Genomic DNA, 21,435 nt, shown 5'->3' with positions numbered 1-21,435 from the left:
GCGATTATGTCGCTGAAGTTGAAAAATTTCAACTCGCGCGTTGGCGATTTTGCGGCGTCCAACGCGTCCACCGCACTGCAATAACGCGTCCAACGCGCCGCGGGATCGCAAAATCGAGGCGCGCCAGTCTCATCGCGTCTGTGCATAGACTTTGTATGTAATCTCGACGCGCGTCAAAAAATCAACGCGACCGGTGTGAACGCAGCATAAGACTTGCACATTTGAGTATTGAGTTTTAAAAGTTCTCTAGTTGACATTCAGAGCAATAATATGGCATCAAACAATTAATAACTCTGTATAGATATATTGGAGTAATGTCCTGCCCTGCTCTTGCTGTGTGAATATGCAGTCAACATTCTGCATGATTGGTCCCAAGGATGACAATATTGTCCAACACAATTAGTGTCATTTCATTTCAGCCTGACTCACCAAATACACACAGCTAGTGATCTCTGCCAATAGCTTCAGTTCTCTGACCTAGAGGCGCTGTTTCAGCAATACAAAGGTTTGCCAATGTGACATGCCGTCAAGGACCTATTAGGCTGTAGGTTTTGTTTCAACGGGGGGGGGGGGGGGGGGAACCATTGAATGGAAGGTCTGCATGTCCTCTCCCAGAAACTCCAAGGAAATGAATGGTGGAAAAGTAGAATTGAATGAAAACAATGTCATACTATTTTAAGTCTGCTGTGCAATACGTTCTGTAGTCTGCTGATATGGTAGACCGTCTGACACACTGGATGAGACAGAGTTTAGCAAAGTGGCTGTGTGCTGGTCTACTTTGGAGATGGAAAATAGTAACTGTAAGAAATTTGAGCAAAAAACTGTAGTTAGTAGATATAATAAGTGTTTAATAATTCATAATTAAGAATTCATAATTAGTCATAATCATAAGGGTTTTGGGAATGCATAATTAAGATAAACATAAAGTGATGTAGGATTAGTAGCTAAAATAAATGAAGCTTCTGCCAAGGTTGCAGAAGTCTATCTTATATACTGAAGGATTATCATAGAAGGAATTAAGCCATAACTGGGGATTGAATGTGTTAGCTGCTCAGGGAGAGAGAGATGTGGAGATAGGCGTTTACAGAAGTTAGCCAATAGAAATTGAGATAGACGGAAGGGGAGGAGTCGCGAACGAATATGTGGGAGGTTTGATTTAAAAGACTTTTTTGCTCTCTCGCGTGATGGCTCTCAGACGACGGACGTGTTTTTTATACCTGAGGAGCTGAGTTGAGTTTTTTGCAAAGGGGTTTTATTGATTTAATATTTCATAGGAGTATGTACTCCAATGTTTAACTGTAATCGTACTTGCATCAGTGGAATTAAATTCATTATAATTGTAAACCAGTCTTGGTAGATTTCTTATTGCAGCGTGTCGACTGCACAAAGCAGCCGGACACACGTGCTCCGGCCTTCTCGCTGTGGGGTGTGAGTTTTAGCCTCCACATAACAAGGACAAAACACTTGTCAAAACACAAGACACTCGATCTATGAGAGGAAATCACTGTCAATACCCGCGAGTACAAATGAGATCCTGGAGCATGCGTGTGTAGAGGCCCCAACAGCCACGCTTGCATATAATGTAAAAAGTACATTATTTACCTCTGAGATGTAGTAGAGTAAAAAGAACATTATTTACCTCTGAGATGTAGCAGAGTAAAAAGTACATTATTTACCTCTGAGATGTAGCAGAGTAAAAAGTACATTATTTACCTCTGAGATGTAGCAGAGTAAAAAGTACATTATTTACCTCTGAGATGTAGCAGAGTAAAAAGTACATTATTTACCTCTGAGATGTAGTAGAGTAAAAAGTACATTATTTACCTCTGAGATGTAGTAGAGTAAAAAGTACATTATTTACCTCTGAGATGTAGTAGAGTAAAAAGTACATTATTTACCTCTGAGATGTAGCAGAGTAAAAAGTACATCAGTTACCTCTGAGATGTAGCAGAGTAAAAAGTACATTATTTACCTCTGAGATGTAGCAGAGTAAAAAGTACATTATTTACCTCTGAGATGTAGCAGAGTAAAAAGTACATTATTTACCTCTGAGATATAGTAGAGTAAAAAGTACATTATTTACCTCTGAGATGTAGCAGAGTAAAAAGTACATTATTTACCTCTGAGATGTAGCAGAGTAAAAAGTACATTATTTACCTCTGAGATGTAGCAGAGTAAAAAGTACATTATTTACCTCTGAGATATAGTAGAGTAAAAAGTACATTATTTACCTCTGAGATATAGTAGAGTAAAAAGTACATTATTTACCTCTGAGATGTAGTAGAGTAAAAAGTACATTATTTACCTCTGAGATGTAGCAGAGTAAAAAGTACATTATTTACCTCTGAGATATAGTAGAGTAAAAAGTACATTATTTACCTCTGAGATGTAGCAGAGTAAAAAGTACATTATTTACCTCTGAGATATAGTAGAGTAAAAAGTACATTATTTACCTCTGAGATGTAGCAGAGTAAAAAGTACATTATTTACCTCTGAGATGTAGTAGAGTAAAAAGTACATTATTTACCTCTGAGATATAGTAGAGTAAAAAGTACATTATTTACCTCTGAGATATAGTAGAGTAAAAAGTACATTATTTACCTCTGAGATGTAGCAGAGTAAAAAGTACATTATTTACCTCTGAGATGTAGCAGAGTAAAACGTACATTATTTACCTCTGAGATGTAGTAGAGTAAAAAGTACATTATTTACCTCTGAGATGTAGTAGAGTAAAAAGTACATTATTTACCTCTGAGATGTAGTAGAGTAAAAAGTACATTATTTACCTCTGAGATGTAGCAGAGTAAAAAGTACATCAGTTACCTCTGAGATGTAGCAGAGTAAAAAGTACATTATTTACCTCTGAGATGTAGCAGAGTAAAAAGTACATTATTTACCTCTGAGATGTAGTAGAGTAAAAAGTACATTATTTACCTCTGAGATGTAGCAGAGTAAAAAGTACATCAGTTACCTCTGAGATGTAGCAGAGTAAAAAGTACATTATTTACCTCTGAGATGTAGCAGAGTAAAAAGTACATTATTTACCTCTGAGATGTAGCAGAGTAAAAAGTACATTATTTACCTCTGAGATGTAGCAGAGTAAAAAGTACATTATTTACCTCTGAGATGTAGTAGAGTAAAAAGTACATTATTTACCTCTGAGATATAGTAGAGTAAAAAGTACATTATTTACCTCTGAGATATAGTAGAGTAAAAAGTACATTATTTACCTCTGAGATGTAGTAGAGTAAAAAGTACATTATTTACCTCTGAGATGTAGTAGAGTAAAAAGTACATTATTTACCTCTGAGATATAGTAGAGTAAAAAGTACATTATTTACCTCTGAGATATAGTAGAGTAAAAAGTACATTATTTACCTCTGAGATGTAGTAGAGTAAAAACGTGCTTCGATATCTAAAGGAGCGTAGTGTCTGTAAATAGGACTAAATTGAAAATCACACCGTCAGGATGAACACCTTCATATAGGTATACCGGCATACTGTAACAGGACTCAAGCGAAGTTTCGACAACACGTCTCTGTCTGATCGGTCCCTCAGTGTGTTCTTTTACTTTGTTTCTTGTTTCATGTCTTACGTTTGTGTTTCGTGCTGCGTTACTGCATCAAGAATTTCCTCTTGTGGGACAATAAAGATCTGAACTGAACTCTATCACTCTGCTCAGCTCTCTCTCTGTGATGGACTTCTTTTGTGCCTCTCTTTTCTCTCTAGATTCTCTCGACAGAGGCTCACTGACTTGTCTCATACTAGATCAGGGGTCGGTAACCTGTGGCTCCGGAGCCGCATGCAGCTCTTCAGCCCCTCTGTTGCGGCTCCCTGAGTCTACGTCCACACTAATAGGTTTTCGTTTTCAACAATCTCCGTCCACACAGCGTTTCAGCTTCGTTTGCTAAATGATCTCCGTCCAGACTTAAACGCCTGAAATCGAATATCACGTGACTCTTCACGTACACCGGGCATGCGTGTGGGTGCCGGTGTAAACAGGAAGTGGATTGGTTGCTCAAAGCCGCTAACGTGACTTCAGACGCCGCTCCGTAGGTCTGGTAACGCCGCTAATCCCTCCAATAACAGCTGCTTCCTCCGTAATAATGCAGACTTTAACTGGACAACAGCTGCTAGTAAAGACAACAAGGTCAGTAATACCTGACCCTAAATAAAAATGTTTTAATATTTTGTCAACTAAAATGTACGTCACATCTAGGGCTGCAACTAACGATTATTTTAATAATCGATAATCGGGTGATTATTTTTTCGATTAATCGATTAATCGGATAAAAAAAAGCAAAAAAGCATTAATTTCCAACCCTTTATTCAAAAACAGAACTGATCTTGATCTGCTTTTAACCTCTAAAGTCAGTCATGTATGTTTTCTTTCTTTCTTTTCGTGTTTATTTTATTTTATTTTTCTTACTGTTGTGTCGTAGATTGTTCTTATTATAAATGCTTCTATTGTTTCTGTTTTTAACATGTAAAGTGTCTTTTGAGTGCCTTTTAAAGCGCTATATAAATAAAATGCATTATTATTATTATTATCATTATTATCTTCAGAAAGTGCACAAACAGGTTGCTCCTTGAACATCCCTGAGCTGTTAAAGTAATAATTAAAAAACAAAAGGACGAACACAAAAAACATACACGTGCACAAAAACATGTATATTTTAGTTTAAAGGGACCTGAGCTGTCAGAACAATAAATAATTTATAAAAAATAAAGAAAAATACAAATCAGAAAACAGGATTTGTTTGAACGTCAGAACTTGTTCTCTACACTACACGCACAAACTGAATCATCACCGTGGTGCTCCCGTGCCATATCATGTGGCTTTTGCATATATTACAATGAATGCACTTTTTAAATGTATTAAGTGTGAAATGCTCCCACACCCTGGACGACTTAGGTCGTACTGATTCCTCTGCCTCCGCCATGTTTCAGAACAACGTTACGGGCAATGTTCCCTCTAAGCTGCGCGCTTGAGCAATCGCGCACTGCTCGCACATTCTCAGCGCACAAGAAAATCTATGCAGCGCATAAAATAAAATTCAACATAAACGTATTAATTAATATCTAATATTAGTCCTAATCTTATCTAATCAATTAAACCAATAATAATAATAATTTTGTTTTCTGTACTATTTTGCAACGTAACTCAGTGAGTGACAGGTGTCCAGCCAATGATACGATTCGGTTCACTTACGCTACGCAGCCAATCATAGCATTGACACTATTGCCCTGCCCATTCGCGCCGTGCAGGTTAGCTAGATAACAACAGTGCGGCGGAGTTACGAGACGCAAATGCCCCTTATCCCCCCTTATCATGGCGAAACGAACGGGCAGCGACATAAAGTCAAAGCAAGAAGTAGACGAAGCCATCAACCTGGACAAAGTGTACAACCATTGGAGAAGTGAGAAGGACAGACGTGAAAAATAAGGTAAAATTTAAGTCAGATTTGTGCATATTCTAGTGACATTTATTAAGATTTTTTACTTATGGATATTAATCATTAAATTATGTTACTACTAGATAATTTATGGGTAGTAGAAATGATAATAAAAAACTGAGTAATTACATATTTTACAGACAGAGTTACAGGAATTTACACTGTATCACAAGCTACAGCACACGTCATTGTGCAAAATGTGAATGTTTTAATGTGAACAAAATGTTATGTCTGAAAGGTGTATATGTATCATTTCTTCCAGAACAGGACCCTCACACAGGCCACAACAGGACCTCACACAGGCCAAAGCAAGACTCTTCCCATGGCCAAGCAGGACTCTCACATAAAACATACTACACATCTCATGAACAACAAGATTTTTGTCTTTTTCCTTTAAAGTTAGTCAAATCAGTTATATTAAAAGTAAACTAGTGAAAATTGCTGCTGTAATTTGATTCTTTTAATAAGCCATGTAACTTGCTATGATCCAAGGTTTTGAACAGGTGTGATACTGGTGTGTGGCCACAGCGTGCACATCTGATGTTGCTCACAGTGGTCCTCAGTGTGCTCAGGGAGCTTGTGTGTATGCCCAGACACATGAAAAATTAGAGGGAACATTGGTTACGGGTCCGATGCTCTTTCCTCTGCTGTAAATTGTTTGATCGCATGTTTACTTTTATTGTGAAGAGCATGAACACGGAAGTGATTTTACTGTGAAGAGACTGGAAGTAGCATGATACTTGCTTATTCACGGCAACAATGATAACGATAAGTGAAAACCTAACGTATATGTCGGGTGCAAGAGCTCGGTCTGTTCACTGTAACAGTTGTTAAACTGCAGTTTTCAGGAAGTAAAGTGTTCCGTTCAAAACCAGACGTGTCTTGGTCGTCATTAGAAGCTCCACTTCACAACAACCTGCGCTCTGCTGCGCTCTGTTTTTTTTTCTCAAACATCTCTGCGACTTATTGAGTGGCGTAATAATCGCGCGACACAACGAATCTATAATGAAATTTGATAATCGATAATGAAAACTGTTTTAATAATCGATTATTATCGATTTCATCGATTCGTTGTTGCAGCCCTAGTCACATCATATTAACCCTGTCAAGGGCTTTTCCCTGCAGGTGGCTAATGATGATCTGCAGACCCCGCCCTCTATAAACTATCAATGGATAAATCCAAAAAAAGAAAAGTCACGGAGGAAAATAGAGAGTTTAACTCTGCGTGGACGTCTTATTTTCACTGCCAACGATGCTGGCTTATCTCTATGTTTGATATGTGAAAACAATGTAATGTTGAAAGTCACTTCCAGAACAAACAGCATGTGCTGAAAAGTGTCACGCTGGAGATGAGCGATAAAGAGCGATTCCTCAACTGCTGCAGCAAACTCTCCTCTTCATAAGAGTTTGATATTGTTATAACTGGTAAAATAGCAATAAAATGTCAAGAATTGTCTTTATTCTTGTTCTATATTTTCATAAATACAACAAACTATAGTTTTTGTATATATAATATAACTATTTACAACACTTTATAGGCTGTGATATCAAATAGCTTTTGCGGCTCCAGACGAATTGTATTTAGTGGAAAATAGAGCAAAATGGCTCTTTGGATAGTAAAGGTGGCCGACCCCTGAACTAGATGGATACAATGCAACAATGGGACCACAAGTGTCATGGTAATAATTATAAGGCATCTTCACCTGATAATACAATAATTAATTCATAAACGAGTAGATAAAAAAACTGAGTATTTCATTAATTGATATTAAATGGGAAATGAAAGAATTATAAAATAATTGATTAATCAACATATTAATCCGTGAACAAATGGATCGAATTCAAAAGATTGATAATTAATACCTAATAAATCTGTCAATGAATACATCATTTAAATGTAGATGATGTATTATGTAGTGCTGGGCAAGTTAACACGTTAATTTCGCGTTAACGCATTCAGTAATTAACGCCGACAATTATTTTATCGCGCGTTAACTCATTTTTAAAATAATTTTTTTTTTTTAACTGAAAGACAAGAGACAATACATATGCACACAATACATACAATCAAGATGGCGCCGTGTCAGCGGCTGCCTGTTGCAGCAGCTCCCCTGTGTTTTAATTTTTAGTCTTTTTTCACTCTTTCCCCTCTACTTTTTATTTTTATTTTTCCTTAACGTTTGGTTCTTACGGTCAGACAAGGACTGTAACTTTTTGTCAACTTTCTCGTGGCTTTCTGTGACTTTTCTTCCTGTTTGTAACGGAGAGCCACAAACAAACAATGAGTGGGTCCATTGTTTACTCCCGCGATCAGCTGTTTGCGCTGAGGAAACCGCGGCCGCTGCCCGGCGCCAGGCATGAGATTCCGGCGGAGCTATGGAGGAGGGCTCGGGGCTGCAGGTCGGGCGCTAAGCGGAGGGCGAAGAGGAAGTACAAACCTTCGGTACCGGTGATCATAACGGGGAACGTGAGGTCTTTGGCGAATAAGACGGACGAACTCGGCGCGCTGGTAAAGACTGAGAGGGACTTCCGTGAGTGCAGCGTCATGTGTTTCACGGAGACATGGCTGCACGCGGATTTTCCGGATCACAGTGCGTCGCTTCCCGGCTTCAGGACTGTTCGGGCGGACAGAGACGTTGTACAGAGCAGCAAGAAGAGAGGTGGCGGGATTGCAGTGTATGTGAACGAGAGGTGGTGCAATCCCGACCATGTGTGTGTGAAGGAACACTTCTGTAGCCCGGACATTGAACTGTTGGCCGTGGGGATGCGTCCATATTATTTGCCGAGGGAGTTCACGTCCGCCATTGTTGTGGCTGTGTACGTCCCCCCATCAGCTGACGCTGAGGCAGCAGTGGACACCATCCACTCCACTGTGTCTGGATTGCAGATTCAACATCCAGGTGCGTTTTTGACGATTATGGGAGACTTTAATCACACCAATCTGGATAAAGCCCTGCCAACATTCCACCAGTATGTTGACTGCCCCACTCAGAACAATAAAACTCTGCACCTTCTGTATGCTAATGCTAAGGATGCTTACAGTGCCACTGCCCTTCCCCCCCTTGGCAGGTCCGATCACAACCTGATCCTGTTGACACCCAGGTATGTTCCTCTGGTGCAGAGGCTGCCTGTGACCACCAGGGCTGTGAGAAGATGGTCTCAGGAGGCTATCGACGCCCTGCAGGACTGCTTTGAGTCTACGGAGTGAGATGTGCTTTGTGGACCACACGGGGAGGACCTGAATAGCATGACGGACTGTATCACTGAATACATTAAATTCTGCAAACAGACCGCCATACCATCCCGGACTGTACGCTGCTTTCCCAACAATAAACCTTGGATTACCAGTGACCTGAAAGTTCTTCTTAACAAGAAGAAGGCAGCTTTCAGGTCTGGCGACAGGGACGAGCTCAGGACAGTCCAGCGTGACCTGAGGGTGAAGCTCAGGGAGTGCAAGGACACCTACAGGAGGAAGCTGGAGGCCAAACTCCAGCAGAACAATGTGAAGGAGGTGTGGTCAGGGATGAAGCAGATAGCCGGCTTCAAGGTGGGAGGCAGACAACCAGGGGGCTCCCTGGAGAGGGCCAATGAGCTAAACTGTCACTTCAATAGGTTTAGCTCTGAGCCCTCATCTGTCTCCTCCACACACCACACCTCCCAAACACCTCCCCCTCTGTCCCCCCTGGTGAGCTGCATGGACTCAGAGTCCTCCACTTCAAAGGGCTCTGCCACCACGGACATAATGACCCCCCCTCCCCCCTCTCTGTGATGACTGGCCAGGTGAGAAGACAGCTGGAGAGACTCCACCAAGGCAAGGCTGCGGGACCTGATGGCATCAGCCCCAGGGTCCTGAAGACCTGAGCCATCCAGCTGTCTAATGTCCTTCAACACCTCTTTAACCTGAGCCTGAAGCAGGAGGAAGTCCCGGTGCTGTGGAAGACGTCGTGCCTGGTTCCTGTACCGAAGAAGACGACACCATCTGGCCTCAATGACTATCGACCAGTTGCCCTCACATCCCATGTGATGAAGGTGCTGGAGAGGCTGGTCTTGGCCCACCTCCGGCCGCAGGTGAAATCCTCACTGGACCCTCTGCAATTTGCATACCAGCCTCATGTGGGGGTGGACGACGCCATCATCTACCTGCTGCAACGAGCTCAGTCGCACCTGGATGGATCCGGTGGCTCTGTGAGAATCACTTTCTTTGATTTCTCCAGTGCATTTAACACCATCCAACCAGTGCTGCTGAGTGAGAAGCTGCGGGTGGTGGGGGTGAACGCGTCCACCGTCTCCTGGATCACTGACTACCTCACGGGCAGACCACAGTTTGTCCGACTGGGCCGTGTGCTGTCTGATACGGTGGTCAGTGATATTGGAGCCCCACAGGGAACTGTTCTGTCTCCCTTCCTGTTCACCTTGTACACCACTGACTTCCAGTACAACTCGGGGTCATGCCATCTGCAGAAGTTCTCTGATGACTCTGCAGTGGTCGGATGTATAAGGGACGGACGGGAGGAGGAGTACAGGGCAGTAGTGGATGACTTTGTGGAGTGGGCCGGTAGAAATCACCTGCATCTGAACGTGGCCAAGACCAGAGAGATGGTGGTCGACTTCAGGAGGAAGACGACGACTCCACAACCGCTGAGAGTTCTGGGAGAGGATGTGGACATGGTGGAGGAGTACAAGTACCTGGGTGTCTCCATCGACAGCAGACTGTGTACAAGAAGGCGATGAGTCGACTCTTTTTCTTGAAGAAACTTCGATCCTTCAACGTGTGCAGCAAGATGCTGGAGATGTTCTATCAGTCTGTTGTGGCCAGTGCACTGTACTTCACCGTAGTCTGCTGGGGGAGCAGCATTGGAGCCGGAGACACCAACAGACTTAATGAACTGGTTAAGAAGGCCGGCTCCATCATTGGCTGCAAACAAGACAATCTGGAAGAGGTGGTGGAGAGGACACTGAAGAAACTATCATCCATATTGGATAACCCGGACCACCCTCTCCACCACCTCCTGCAGGGACAGCGGAGAACTTTCTCCAACAGACTGATCCAGCTCCGCTGTCACAAGGACAGATTCAGAAAAACATTCCTGCCCACTGTCATTAGACTTTATAATAAAACACCTTGGGCCAGATCGTCGTCCTTCACATGACTACAACGCTACACGGCTGTTGCTTGTTGTTGGTGATCCTGGCTCTACTGTCCAGGTTGTTTAGTTTAGTTTACTAGTTGCTAATTTTATTTAATTAATACCACTATATTCATGGTATATACTGTGCATTTCTATTTGTATTCTAGCTTATTTTTTTATTAATCTATTCCTTCAATTCAATATCTGCTCTGGTATTTTATTGTACTGTAGATATTGTGCATTCCATATGTTATATTTTATTTTACTCTGTAAATTGCTGCTGCTACAAACGAATTTCCCCCTGGGGATAAATAAAGTTTATATATATATCTATCTATCTGTACATAACAAGAGGATGACAAGAACAGTGGGATCAAAGCCAGCAAACATCCTGTAGTCAGACTGTCTCTTGTTTATCGTTTTGTATTAGAGATATGATGTCCCTTCAGGGTTGCCGTAGAGAAAAGGCGACTTCCGCTGCTCTCCCTGGAGACTACTGGACATCGCTGGTAAAGTCAGCAGACACTCAGATCTCCGTGGTCAACTCAGCAGACACTTACATGTTAGTGCACCTATATGCTGACATTCACGGTAAACTCATTTAAACGCACAGATCGGGAGCGAGCGAAGGACTTTGAAAGTTAGCGGAAAGATTAACGTGAGACAACATCCGGTTTCTTCAGAATAAGATGCCAACAAAGTATGAATTATATTCACATTAAGTATGAAACATGCTACCTGCATCTCGCGAACCAAATGTTATTGCCCTTTTGTTTGTAGCAGTACTTTAAAATAAAAGTATGCAATACAGTACTTTATAATTCATGATTGAACTTTGCCATAACAATGCGATTAATCGCAAAAAAATCCATGCGATTAATCGCGATTAAATATTTGAATCGTTGCCCAGCACTAGTATTATGTAATTCCACCGTTACAAGTGATCTTAAACATTTACACAAATCCTCTCAGAACAGATGCCTGTCGATATGGAGAATTACATCTCTGACTCATTCAGTCAATGGCCTCTCACGCGTTTGGGCTGCTGAATAATAGTTTACACTCTGACACGACCCCCTTCATTAACAAAAGGCATGTCTTCTCAATATCGCTCGTAGTTGTAGGTTAGTTCTGTTTTTTATTATTATAATTCGCTCCGCTCTATTCCTAAAACACCGGCACAGAGTATGTCGTCATGGCAACTCATCACATGTCGACTTAAAACGCATTAGATTCAGGCGGGTACGTTGGTGTCTGGTGATTGGTTAGCAAAAATCAAACCCCCCACCCCCCATGGAAATTGAATAGAGTGGAGGCTGATATCTGGCAAACCTGGAATGGCACTGGGCCACCAAGCATCTGCTAGCGGACCGCTAGTAAATGGCAAATATGTTAATCTAAAAAACTCAAACATATGACATTATAAGAGGTCATCAGTGTCATCGTCAACCGGCAGAGATTGGGACTTGAGTCTGAAACACAGTGACTTGAGACTCAAAAGAATTGACATGGACTTGAGACTCGTGAACAATCATTCATCATTACATCATTTTCTGCTCTCTCTCTCTTATTCAAATTCAATTTGCTTTATTGGCATGAATGTTGAGAAACGGTATTGCCAAAGCATCAAAAAATTAAACATACAATAATATCAATACACAACAACATGAATACACAATAACATTAATATAACATCTAGATTGATTATTATATCTGTATATATATATATATATTAGGGGTGTAGCAATACGCGGATTCGTATTGAACCGTTCGGTAGGAGGCTCACGGTTCGGTACGCATGACGAACCGAACAATACGTTTGAATAAACGTTTCAAACCTTTATTTAACCAGGTAGTACCATTGAGATTAAAAATCTCTTTTGCAAGGGAGACCTGGCCAAAACAGGCAGCAACACAAGAAACATATAGTTCGACAGAAAAACACAGAAGGCAAGGCAAGGCAAGGCAAGTTTATTTGTATAGCACATTTCAACAACAAGGTAATTCAGAACAAGAGAAGTTAAAATAAATTAAAAGTTATAATACTAGTATAATATAATAATAGTAATAGTATAATAATACTAGTGCATTTGGAAAATGCAGAAGCTTAAATTGTGGGAAATATTATGTTTTCGGTAGAGCCACTGTTCTCAAACTGGCAACCCACATGACTGAACGGACAGCGTGCTCTCTGACACGCCCACCACCAAAGAAACACGGTCTACTCCAGTCGGGCACTTCTGCGCTGTGAGACGCTAGTGTAGCACAGTTTTAATGAATATATATTTTAAAATCAAGTACATTTCTCTGGCATTTATAGTTTTATACTGAACCGAAACGTACCGAACCGTGGCTCCACTGTATCGTACCGAACCGATATATATATATATATGTATATATATATATATATATATATATATATATATATATATATATATATAAGTGTGTGTGCATGTCGGTCACTCACTGTCCCTCAGGTTGTGGCATGTTAATACGTACACTGTAAACCCGAATTTATTTCAAATTAAACTTTTCAGTAGTCATTACTGATACTTGGGTGTTTTGTAAAGCAACTGTGTCATTACTAAATCTATTTAGTAGTTTGCACTAATCAACTGAAATATTGAGTGCACTGATCATGTTTAACAGAGATAACTTGGTAGGTTACGTTTCTGTAAGGGGGGGGGGAGGGGCCTGTTTGAATTTCAATCGATTCAGCATTAGTGCCGTGTGCAGCGCAGTGACGAGCCCAGAGGAGTCTGCTCGTCCTGCGTCCTGCGTCCGAGCGCGAAACCTATCCTGGCTTTGACGGAGCTGCTGGATTTCTGAAACAACTTTGAACCAAGTGGAATGGTGAGTGTGTAACTCTCACCATATTGACTGTAACGTTAGATATCATTCTGGGAGCATTTATTTCAACAAGTAACGTTAAGCTAAACGCTAACATTAGCTGAGTGTTAGCATGCTAACGATTTTTCTGTGGGCTCCTGTTTATAACTTTAACACGTGTTTGCATGTGCTGTGTTTTAAGCTAGCTGACGATAACGTTACGTTATCTTTTCAAAATGGTGTTTGGTTAGGTTGCACAGGAGTTATTTATTGCATTTATAGCAGTAACTTAGCTAACGTAACGATGGCCTGCCTCGGTCGGCGCTAGCTGCTATTGGCCTGTCTCGAACGATTCCGTCGTGACGCCCTTTCCGGTCATTACGCTGTCATTTTCTTCGGTGATCGCCAACCAAACGTAAGTAATATTAATTCATACATATCAAATAATCTATGTGTCAAATTTCATGAATATATATGGACGTTTATATGTCTAAATACTATAGGAAAGTGACTTTGATGAGAGAAAGCAGAAAGAACGCTCGGGCGACGGTAAAACAGCTCAAACGGAAATTAAGGAGCTTTTATTGCATCATTTGGAGTTGTTGAAGCGTGATATCTTATTGTGAAGGACAGAACTACGGTCCCGGATGTGTTGACAGCATTGATGGTCATTTTTGCGACCCTGGAACAAGCGAATATCCCCGAAAAACCAGCAGCAGCCAGTGTTTACAACGAGGATAGAAGTCCCCACGGATTAGGCCAATAGCAGTGCACGGCTAATTCACCGGTGTTAGCATCGTTTGAACGACTCTGGTAAAGGCAAAGCTAACTGTAATAATTACAACAATATTTCGTTTGAAAGGTACGAAGTTTAACTTCAGTTTAACACCATTAAATCAACTGAAAACATTACACGATCATTTTTATCAACATTGTAAGTGAATTGTATTGAAACATTAGCTAAAAACTGTCCGGTTTGGGGTACAACTCCGTTAGCTTCTCAAGGCACGAGGTCATTAGTTGGTTATTAGCAGAGGCTGGGTAACGTTTTTCAGTGGAGTTAATGTTACTGGGTTGTTGAATTTAATGTTGAGCTAATAGTTTTCTTGTTCTTGTTTTTACAGGTTCTTATGAATAATGCAGTGGCAGTGCAAATACTGTGCGTTGATAACTGGGAAAAGGGGTTACCTGTTAAAACATTACAGGTTAAACATGGGACCTACCTTAGAACTGTACCGTTTCCTTGTTTACACCAAGAATGTTTGTGCACATTTAACTCCATTAATGCCCTTAATGAAGGTCCACTTGTCAAAAATTCACCAGAAAGCCCAGAAGATGGACCTGACGTTTGCACTTAGAAGAAAAGAGGTGGTGGAGTCTGAACCTGCCATACACATGATGCTGGAACGCTGGCCTGGGCTTTTCACAGAAGATCAGGTATGTTGAAGAGAGTTATAGTGCTAATGTTTTTGCATGTATGTATTTTTATCATTATTTGATGTCTCTTGCCAAAGCCAATGAAGAGAAGGTCTGACGGGTGGGATATTGGTCAGTTGTATGTGGTTGTGGATGGAACAAGGAGGCAAATTAATTATCTAAAAAATGAACATTTCAAATCCAGCAAGGACATTTATTTGTATTTTTCCAGCACTGCTTTGCAGGTGGCTTCACCTCACGCTGGTGCCCACTGGCAAAGTATTATTTAGTCTCGAAATGTGATACTGGAGCATTCTCTGTCCTTTACAGGTGCGCATGGAGTTCAACTGGATAGTGGGCAAAAATCTCAAGCAGGAATTTTACGAAAGCCTTGATCGGCACAGTCATTGGCTTATCAACATATTTCAATCGAAAAGAGGGAATGTTGGGCAGCTGTTGGCACATCTTTCTGAAAAGACCAAGGTTGGTACATGTCCATTACCCATTTGCATTGTTTTTCACAGCCGATGGAATGACATGACACAGAAAGTATACTGCAGTAGTTACAATCAAAATTGTCTTTGGTTGGTTCAGCTTTCTCATCGATCATTCTAACTGTGGAACTTGTGTTTTTCCCCAAAAGACTACAGAGTAGGGCTGGGCGATAAATCGATTTAATCGATTAATTCGAATGTGTGCTTTAAGGCGATGTGTTTTATTGAAAATCGAGAAAATCGCCCCCACCCCTCCCCCACGTGGGGTTCCCGTACTAGAGTGCGCGCGCATTGTTTACAAACGAGAACAATGGCGGCCAGCAGTGAACCTCTCGTTTTTAAGAGAGGGAAGAATGTGTCTTCGGTGGTCTGGAAATGGTTCGGGTTCGTGTCATCTGACACAGAACAAACAGAACCACGATGTAAGGTCTGTCTAAAAGCTGTTGCCACAAAATCAAGCAGCACAACAAATTTAATGCAGCACCTCAAACAGAGGCATGCCGCCGAGTGGGAGAAATGTTGCACCCTGAGGAGGCAGCAGGACGGGAGCACAAGCGCCGCCGCCGCCGCCGCGACCACCTCACAACAACAACCCAGCATTTTGGAGACATTCACCAGCTGTACTCCGCATGAGAAGAAGAGTGCCCGGTGGAAAGCCATCACGGATGCAGTCGCGATGTATATCGCAAAAGATATGGTGCCCATATACACCGTGGAAAAGCCGGGGTTTATTCACCTTCTCAAAGCTTTGGACCCCAGGTACGTGCTACCAAGCCGTAAACACTTTTCTGACGTTGCCTTGCCTCGGCTGTACAATAGTACACGCGAAAGGATCTCTGCGGAGCTGGAGGGGATGTCGTTCTACTCCGCAACAACTGACCTGTGGTCCAGCAGAGTGATGCAGCCTTATCTAAGTTTAACGGTGCATTACATCAATGACAACTGGACTCTGCGAAGCGTCTGCCTGCAAACGGTTTACTTTCCTGATGAGCATAAAGGCGAAATAATTGCCCAGGGATTAAAAGACTCTCTAAGCTCGTGGAATCTGGCTGAGGACAGACTCACCTGCATGACGACAGACAGCGGCACGAACATGCTCAAAGCTCTGAGAGAAAATGGGTGGCCCAGCCTTCAGTGCTTTGGGCACAGATTGAACTGCGCTATAGGTAAGAATCAAGTGATATTAGCAGCTGCATGATGTAATTGATGCATTATACCAGTATTTACACAAATGTGCATGATTAATCATAATTATGGTACATGGTCCTGTCAGTGTGTGTGTCAGTGTCTGTCTCTGTGTGTGTGTGTCTGTAATAAAACACAACATAAAAACTAAATAAAAATGAAAACTAACAGAAAAAATACAAAACTATAATTACTTGTGTGCATGCTCTTGTGTACATTAATAGGGTTAGGGTAGCATGCGGATATGTAAAAACATAAAAAAGACAAGTTTGTGATTGTAGGTCATGTTACACAAAAATGTTTTGCTTGTGTATTTATTTTTTTATTTTTTTTACAGAGAATGGTGTGAAGGACCCACGGGTCGATCGAGCCGTTGGTGTTTGCAAAAGGGCTGTATCTGCCTTTTCTTACAGCTGGCTGAAGAGAAAAGGAATGGCTGAAATACAGACTGAACTGGGGTTACCCTCTCATCAGCTTGTTACAGAGTCCCCGACGAGATGGGGCTCCCGCCAGAAGATGATCGAGAGGTTTCTGGAACAGGAGAGAGCCATCGTCCGTGTCTTGGGTGCGGACAAGAAAAGTCGCCATCTTGTGCCCACTTGGCAAGATCTTCAAGTCTTAGAATCCATTAATCAAGCCGTCAAACCCCTCCAAGATTTTACAGACGCACTCTCAGGGGAGTCATACGTGAGCGTTTCATGTATTAAACCGGTGCTCCATTTGTTCAAAACCAGTCTCCTACAGCCAGTGGAAAAAGACACAGAGCTCACAGCAACAATAAAAACAAAAATAATGCACTACCTCGACGACAAATACAGCAACGCTGTACAGGAGGAACTTTTGGACATCTCCTCCTTGATGGACCCAAGGTTCCGTACAGCCTATATCGACCCAGACAAGGTGGAACAAGTCAAAAAAAGGGCTGTCGATGAGCTCATGTCTCTACCTGCTCCTGCTGACAAGAATACACCACAGCAGCCTGGTCCAGCTAAGCAGGTGTGCGAAGGAGAGCAGCGTCCACCAAAGAAAAAAATGACTTTGGCTGCCTACTTCAAACTGAATGCGCCTGTGCCATCTCCTAACCAGTCAGAGGCAGATAAAATACAGACTGAACTGACAACTTACCTCCTGACCCCTGAGGTTGACCCAGACACCGATCCACTTGACTGGTGGAAGCGTCACCAACTGAACTTTCCACGGCTAAGTACTTTAGCAAAGAAATACCTCTCTGTGCCAGCTACAAGTGCCCCCTCTGAGAGGCTTTTCAGTGTGGGGGGGGGCATTGTTACATGCCACCGTGCATGCCTGAAGCCAGAGGTAGTAGACAGGCTTGTCTTCCTGGCAAAGAATATTTAGGAAAAACATGCACTACTGTTTAATGTTTACTGTTTAATACTGTTGGTTATGTTGTGAATGCACTTGATTTTGTTTACATGCACTTATTTACTGTGCAAAATATGTTATGTTGATGTTAGATCAGATGTTGCACTTTTGAAAATGTGAACGTTAAAGGGTCACATACATTTTATTTCATGTTGTGTTTGTATCAGTGTATTCAGTTAAAGCTTACTGTAAAAAGTTACATTTGCACAGACAGTTGTTTACAATGGAAGGCTACTATTTAATGCCATTTAATGTTATGTTTAATTTAATTTTATATTTAAATGATTCAGGGAAACAAAAGAGTGACCAAATACTTTTTCTATACTACAGGCACCTTTCTACAATGTTCAGGTTTTGTTTGCACTTTATTTTTATCAACCTACGAGGAAAAATCATCACAAAATAAAATAAAAAATTGTTTTCAACAGCTTCTGTCATCTGCAAAATTTTTTGGGGGAAAAAATCGATTTAAAATCGTGAATCGGATTTTTTGTAAAAAAAACGGAGATTTTTTTTTTAGGCCATATCGCCCAGCCCTACTACAGAGCCAACTGATGTTCGGACACTGGTGCTGAGAGGGCTTCCTGTAATCCTTGGTGACAGTCCCACAGACTTCTACAAACCAGCTTTTGTAAGTAACTCTTACTTTCTGAAAGAGTACATAGAAGGACCATCACATCATAATTTAGAACTGTCACCATTATTTGATGAACCCTGTGAGCATAGTTTTATGGAATAATGTTCACACCTTCCCTCATGCGTCTGATTCTCCTGTAACTAGGCTACATTGCTTAATATTATTGATAGTTATTTAATGAGAAATGTCATAATTGTGTTTTTACATTTTTATTATTTGTTAAGGACTCGGATGATGATGATGACTCATTCCGCAACGTTGAGATTGGGATCCGAAGCCATGCGAAGCCATGTCTGTGTTAGATTTTTCCATGGCTTCGGACAGGGTGAAATGATAATGCTGACTGAAGGATGCTTCTGAAACTACAGAAGGCTCAGTGAAATCACCAAGCAGCCCTCAGACTCAGAAAGGTGTGACTTGAACATGTCTCAGAGTATTTTGTTTTTTTGTTTTTATGAAGGAGAGTTGAAGAAGTAAGTCGTAGTATAAGTATCAGTAAAAGTGAAACAGAGGGTCAATCCCTGTATGAATCCAGTTCAGAAATTATTCAAGGATTGCTGTGTGTTCAACCCAGTTCCTCTGTTTTTATCCTATCACGTTAAGATTGTAGTTTAAATGTTATGTGAATATTCATTCACAGGGCAGTTACTGTCTAATGCTGCATTCCTTGTTGGAATTTTTTTTAGTGTTAAGTTACTACTTATTACTACATTGATCTACAAAGTTACAATACAATGTTTTGATAAAATAAAAGTCATTGGAACAATAAAATGTATTGTTGAATTTCTTTCCTTCTGTACAATTTTCTTGAACCAATGCATTCAATCTCAAAATCAAATAGTATAATTAATTTTATTAAATGTAAAGTCATTACTTAAATAAACTAATGGTCTTAAGTAGCAATAAATAATGTTATATTAGTGATTTGTTTATATATGCTTATGTATGTTGAACTTAAAATAGTTATTTCATTAAACTTAGACCAGGGGTGTTCAAACTTTTTTCAAAGAGGGCCAAATTTGATAATGTGAAAATGCCCAAGGGCCAACAGTCCCTGCTGACATTATTTTAAACAATACAAGTAGCCTATACATACATTGTTATTTTATCATTTTATTTTCAATGACAGCAAATAGCAATGTAACCAAATGTAAGCATTCATGTGTGAACACATCTCAACAACTATTCTGCCTTTCTTTCACATCTTGAAAGTCAGATAACAAAGAACAAGCCATCTAAAAGCTAATTACATAGGAACCGATCAATATTCTCACCTCAAGACAATCTTAAATATGACTTAGTGAGGGTGATGAAAAGTTGTCACATTTAAGTTCAACACACATGAAACAGGCAAATCAAGTTGTCTCTTCGTATCTGATGATAGCTCTTCAGTGTTACGAGCCAGGCAAACATTAGCAAACTGTTTTCTTCTCGGGGCAAATGTTTTCTGCTATTTTCATAACACAGTCTTTGGTAACCTCACATTCCGTAAAAGGTTTGTCATGTTTAGCAATTACCACGGCCACTCCGCAGCTTACTTTGATGATGTTTTCATGTGAAAGGGACCGCTGCTGTGTGGCCAAGTTATCTTGGAGTTGCTTCACTTTTCTAGCACGGACGCTCTCTGATAGCTTGTTGTAGCATTAGCACGTTTGGTCTCGTAGTGTCTCTTTACATTATATTCCTTAAACAAGGCAACAGTCTCGTGACAAATTAGGGAGACACAGTTGTTTCGGTTTTCGGTGAAAAAAATATTGCGATCTCCACCTCTCCTGGAAGCGGCGGCCCTCATTATCGACTTTCCTTTTTTTACTTGCCGTAGCCATGACAGTTCAAGGGTCAGAGCCAATTTCAAACAGCCAGACAGTTACAGAGTGGTGCTGCCACCATGAGGTAAAAATAGGAATTGCATGTTGAATTTGTATGATTTATTCATTCCGTTTTGACTGTGCTGGCGGGCCATAAATAATGCATTTTAAGACAGAAGGCGCGGGCCGTATAAAATCTGACCTCGGGCCGTGATTGGCCCGCGGGCCGGACTTTGGACATGCCTGACTTAGACTAAAGAAAAAATGAGTCAAGTGAACTAAGGGTTAGGGTTAGGGATTTTTAGTAAAGATTACTAATGTGGACTTAAATCTATCTACTGCATTCATTAAGGTTCGATGTTAACACAACTAGATCTGTTTAGTTCCTCCATTTGTAAAAACTTAAATGGTTTGAGGCAACGGGTTTCCACACGGTTTTCTAGTAAAGTCAACTAGTTCGGGTTAACAGTGTATTGGGCTATGCCCTATCTCATTTTTCCTATACTTCCTATCTCCTTTTATACTTCCTATCTCCTTCTCCTGGACCCTGGTCCTGCTGACACCCACTGCTACTATCCTTCTTATTATTATTAGCCACATTACTATTTATATTACCGATACCATTCATTTTGTTATTGTTATTCTATAAAATAGAATGACACAGGGAGAAAGTATTGAACACGCTTACTGAAATTGATTAAATACTTCGTACAAAAGCCTTTGTTGATAATGACGCTTCAAGATGCTTCCTGTTTGGAGAAACTAGGCGCATGCATTACTCGGGTGTGGTTTTGGCCCAGTCTTCCACACAAACAGTCTTCAAATCTTGAAGATTCCGTGGGCCTCTTCTATGAACTCTGATCTTTAGTTCTTTCCATAGATTTTCTGTTGGATTCAAGTCAGGTGATCATCTGGGCCATTCTAGCAGCTTTATTTTATTATGCAGACGCCAACGGGATTGACAGCAGTTGGATCGGGGAAGTCTTTAATTCTAGATCTGATTCTAAAGCTAGAGACACAGCAATACTTATTGTAATGGCAAAATATGTTTTCGTATCATGGAAAGTTTTAAAAGATCTACCACTGAAAGAGAAAGTG

At 40.9% G+C, this 21,435-nt stretch overlaps 2 protein-coding genes across 2 annotated transcripts in view; one reads left to right on the top strand and one right to left on the bottom strand.

Moving 5' to 3' along the window:
- enpp6 (ectonucleotide pyrophosphatase/phosphodiesterase 6) overlaps nucleotides 1-21,435 on the bottom strand; it is a 59,307-nt gene that overhangs the window by 23,041 nt on the left and 14,831 nt on the right. The gene's annotated exons all lie outside the window — the stretch shown is intronic.
- LOC306777450 (E3 SUMO-protein ligase ZBED1-like) lies at nucleotides 15,556-18,324 on the top strand. Its single transcript, XM_079268571.1, has 2 exons — nucleotides 15,556-16,490; nucleotides 16,847-18,324. Exons 1-2 carry the CDS (start codon nucleotides 15,635-15,637, stop codon nucleotides 17,863-17,865), a joined length of 1,875 nt encoding a protein of 624 aa, XP_079124697.1. The 5' UTR covers nucleotides 15,556-15,634; the 3' UTR covers nucleotides 17,866-18,324.

The sequence above is a fragment of the Melanostigma gelatinosum genome (genome assembly GCF_949748355.1).
Source record: "Melanostigma gelatinosum genome assembly, chromosome: 5".
NCBI classification, from domain to species: domain Eukaryota; kingdom Metazoa; phylum Chordata; class Actinopteri; order Perciformes; family Zoarcidae; genus Melanostigma; species Melanostigma gelatinosum.
The sequence above is the reverse complement of the archived record's forward strand: the minus strand, read 5'-3'. Positions and strand labels throughout refer to the sequence as shown.

Bases quoted from the DNA above. Each gene is read 5' to 3' on its own strand.
- LOC306777450 (XM_079268571.1), top strand. From the start codon at position 15,635: ATGGCGGCCAGCAGTGAACCTCTCGTTTTTAAGAGAGGGAAGAATGTG. The intron at 16,491-16,846 runs GTAAGAATCAAG...TTTTTTTTACAG, and splicing joins CAGATTGAACTGCGCTATAG to AGAATGGTGTGAAGGACCCA.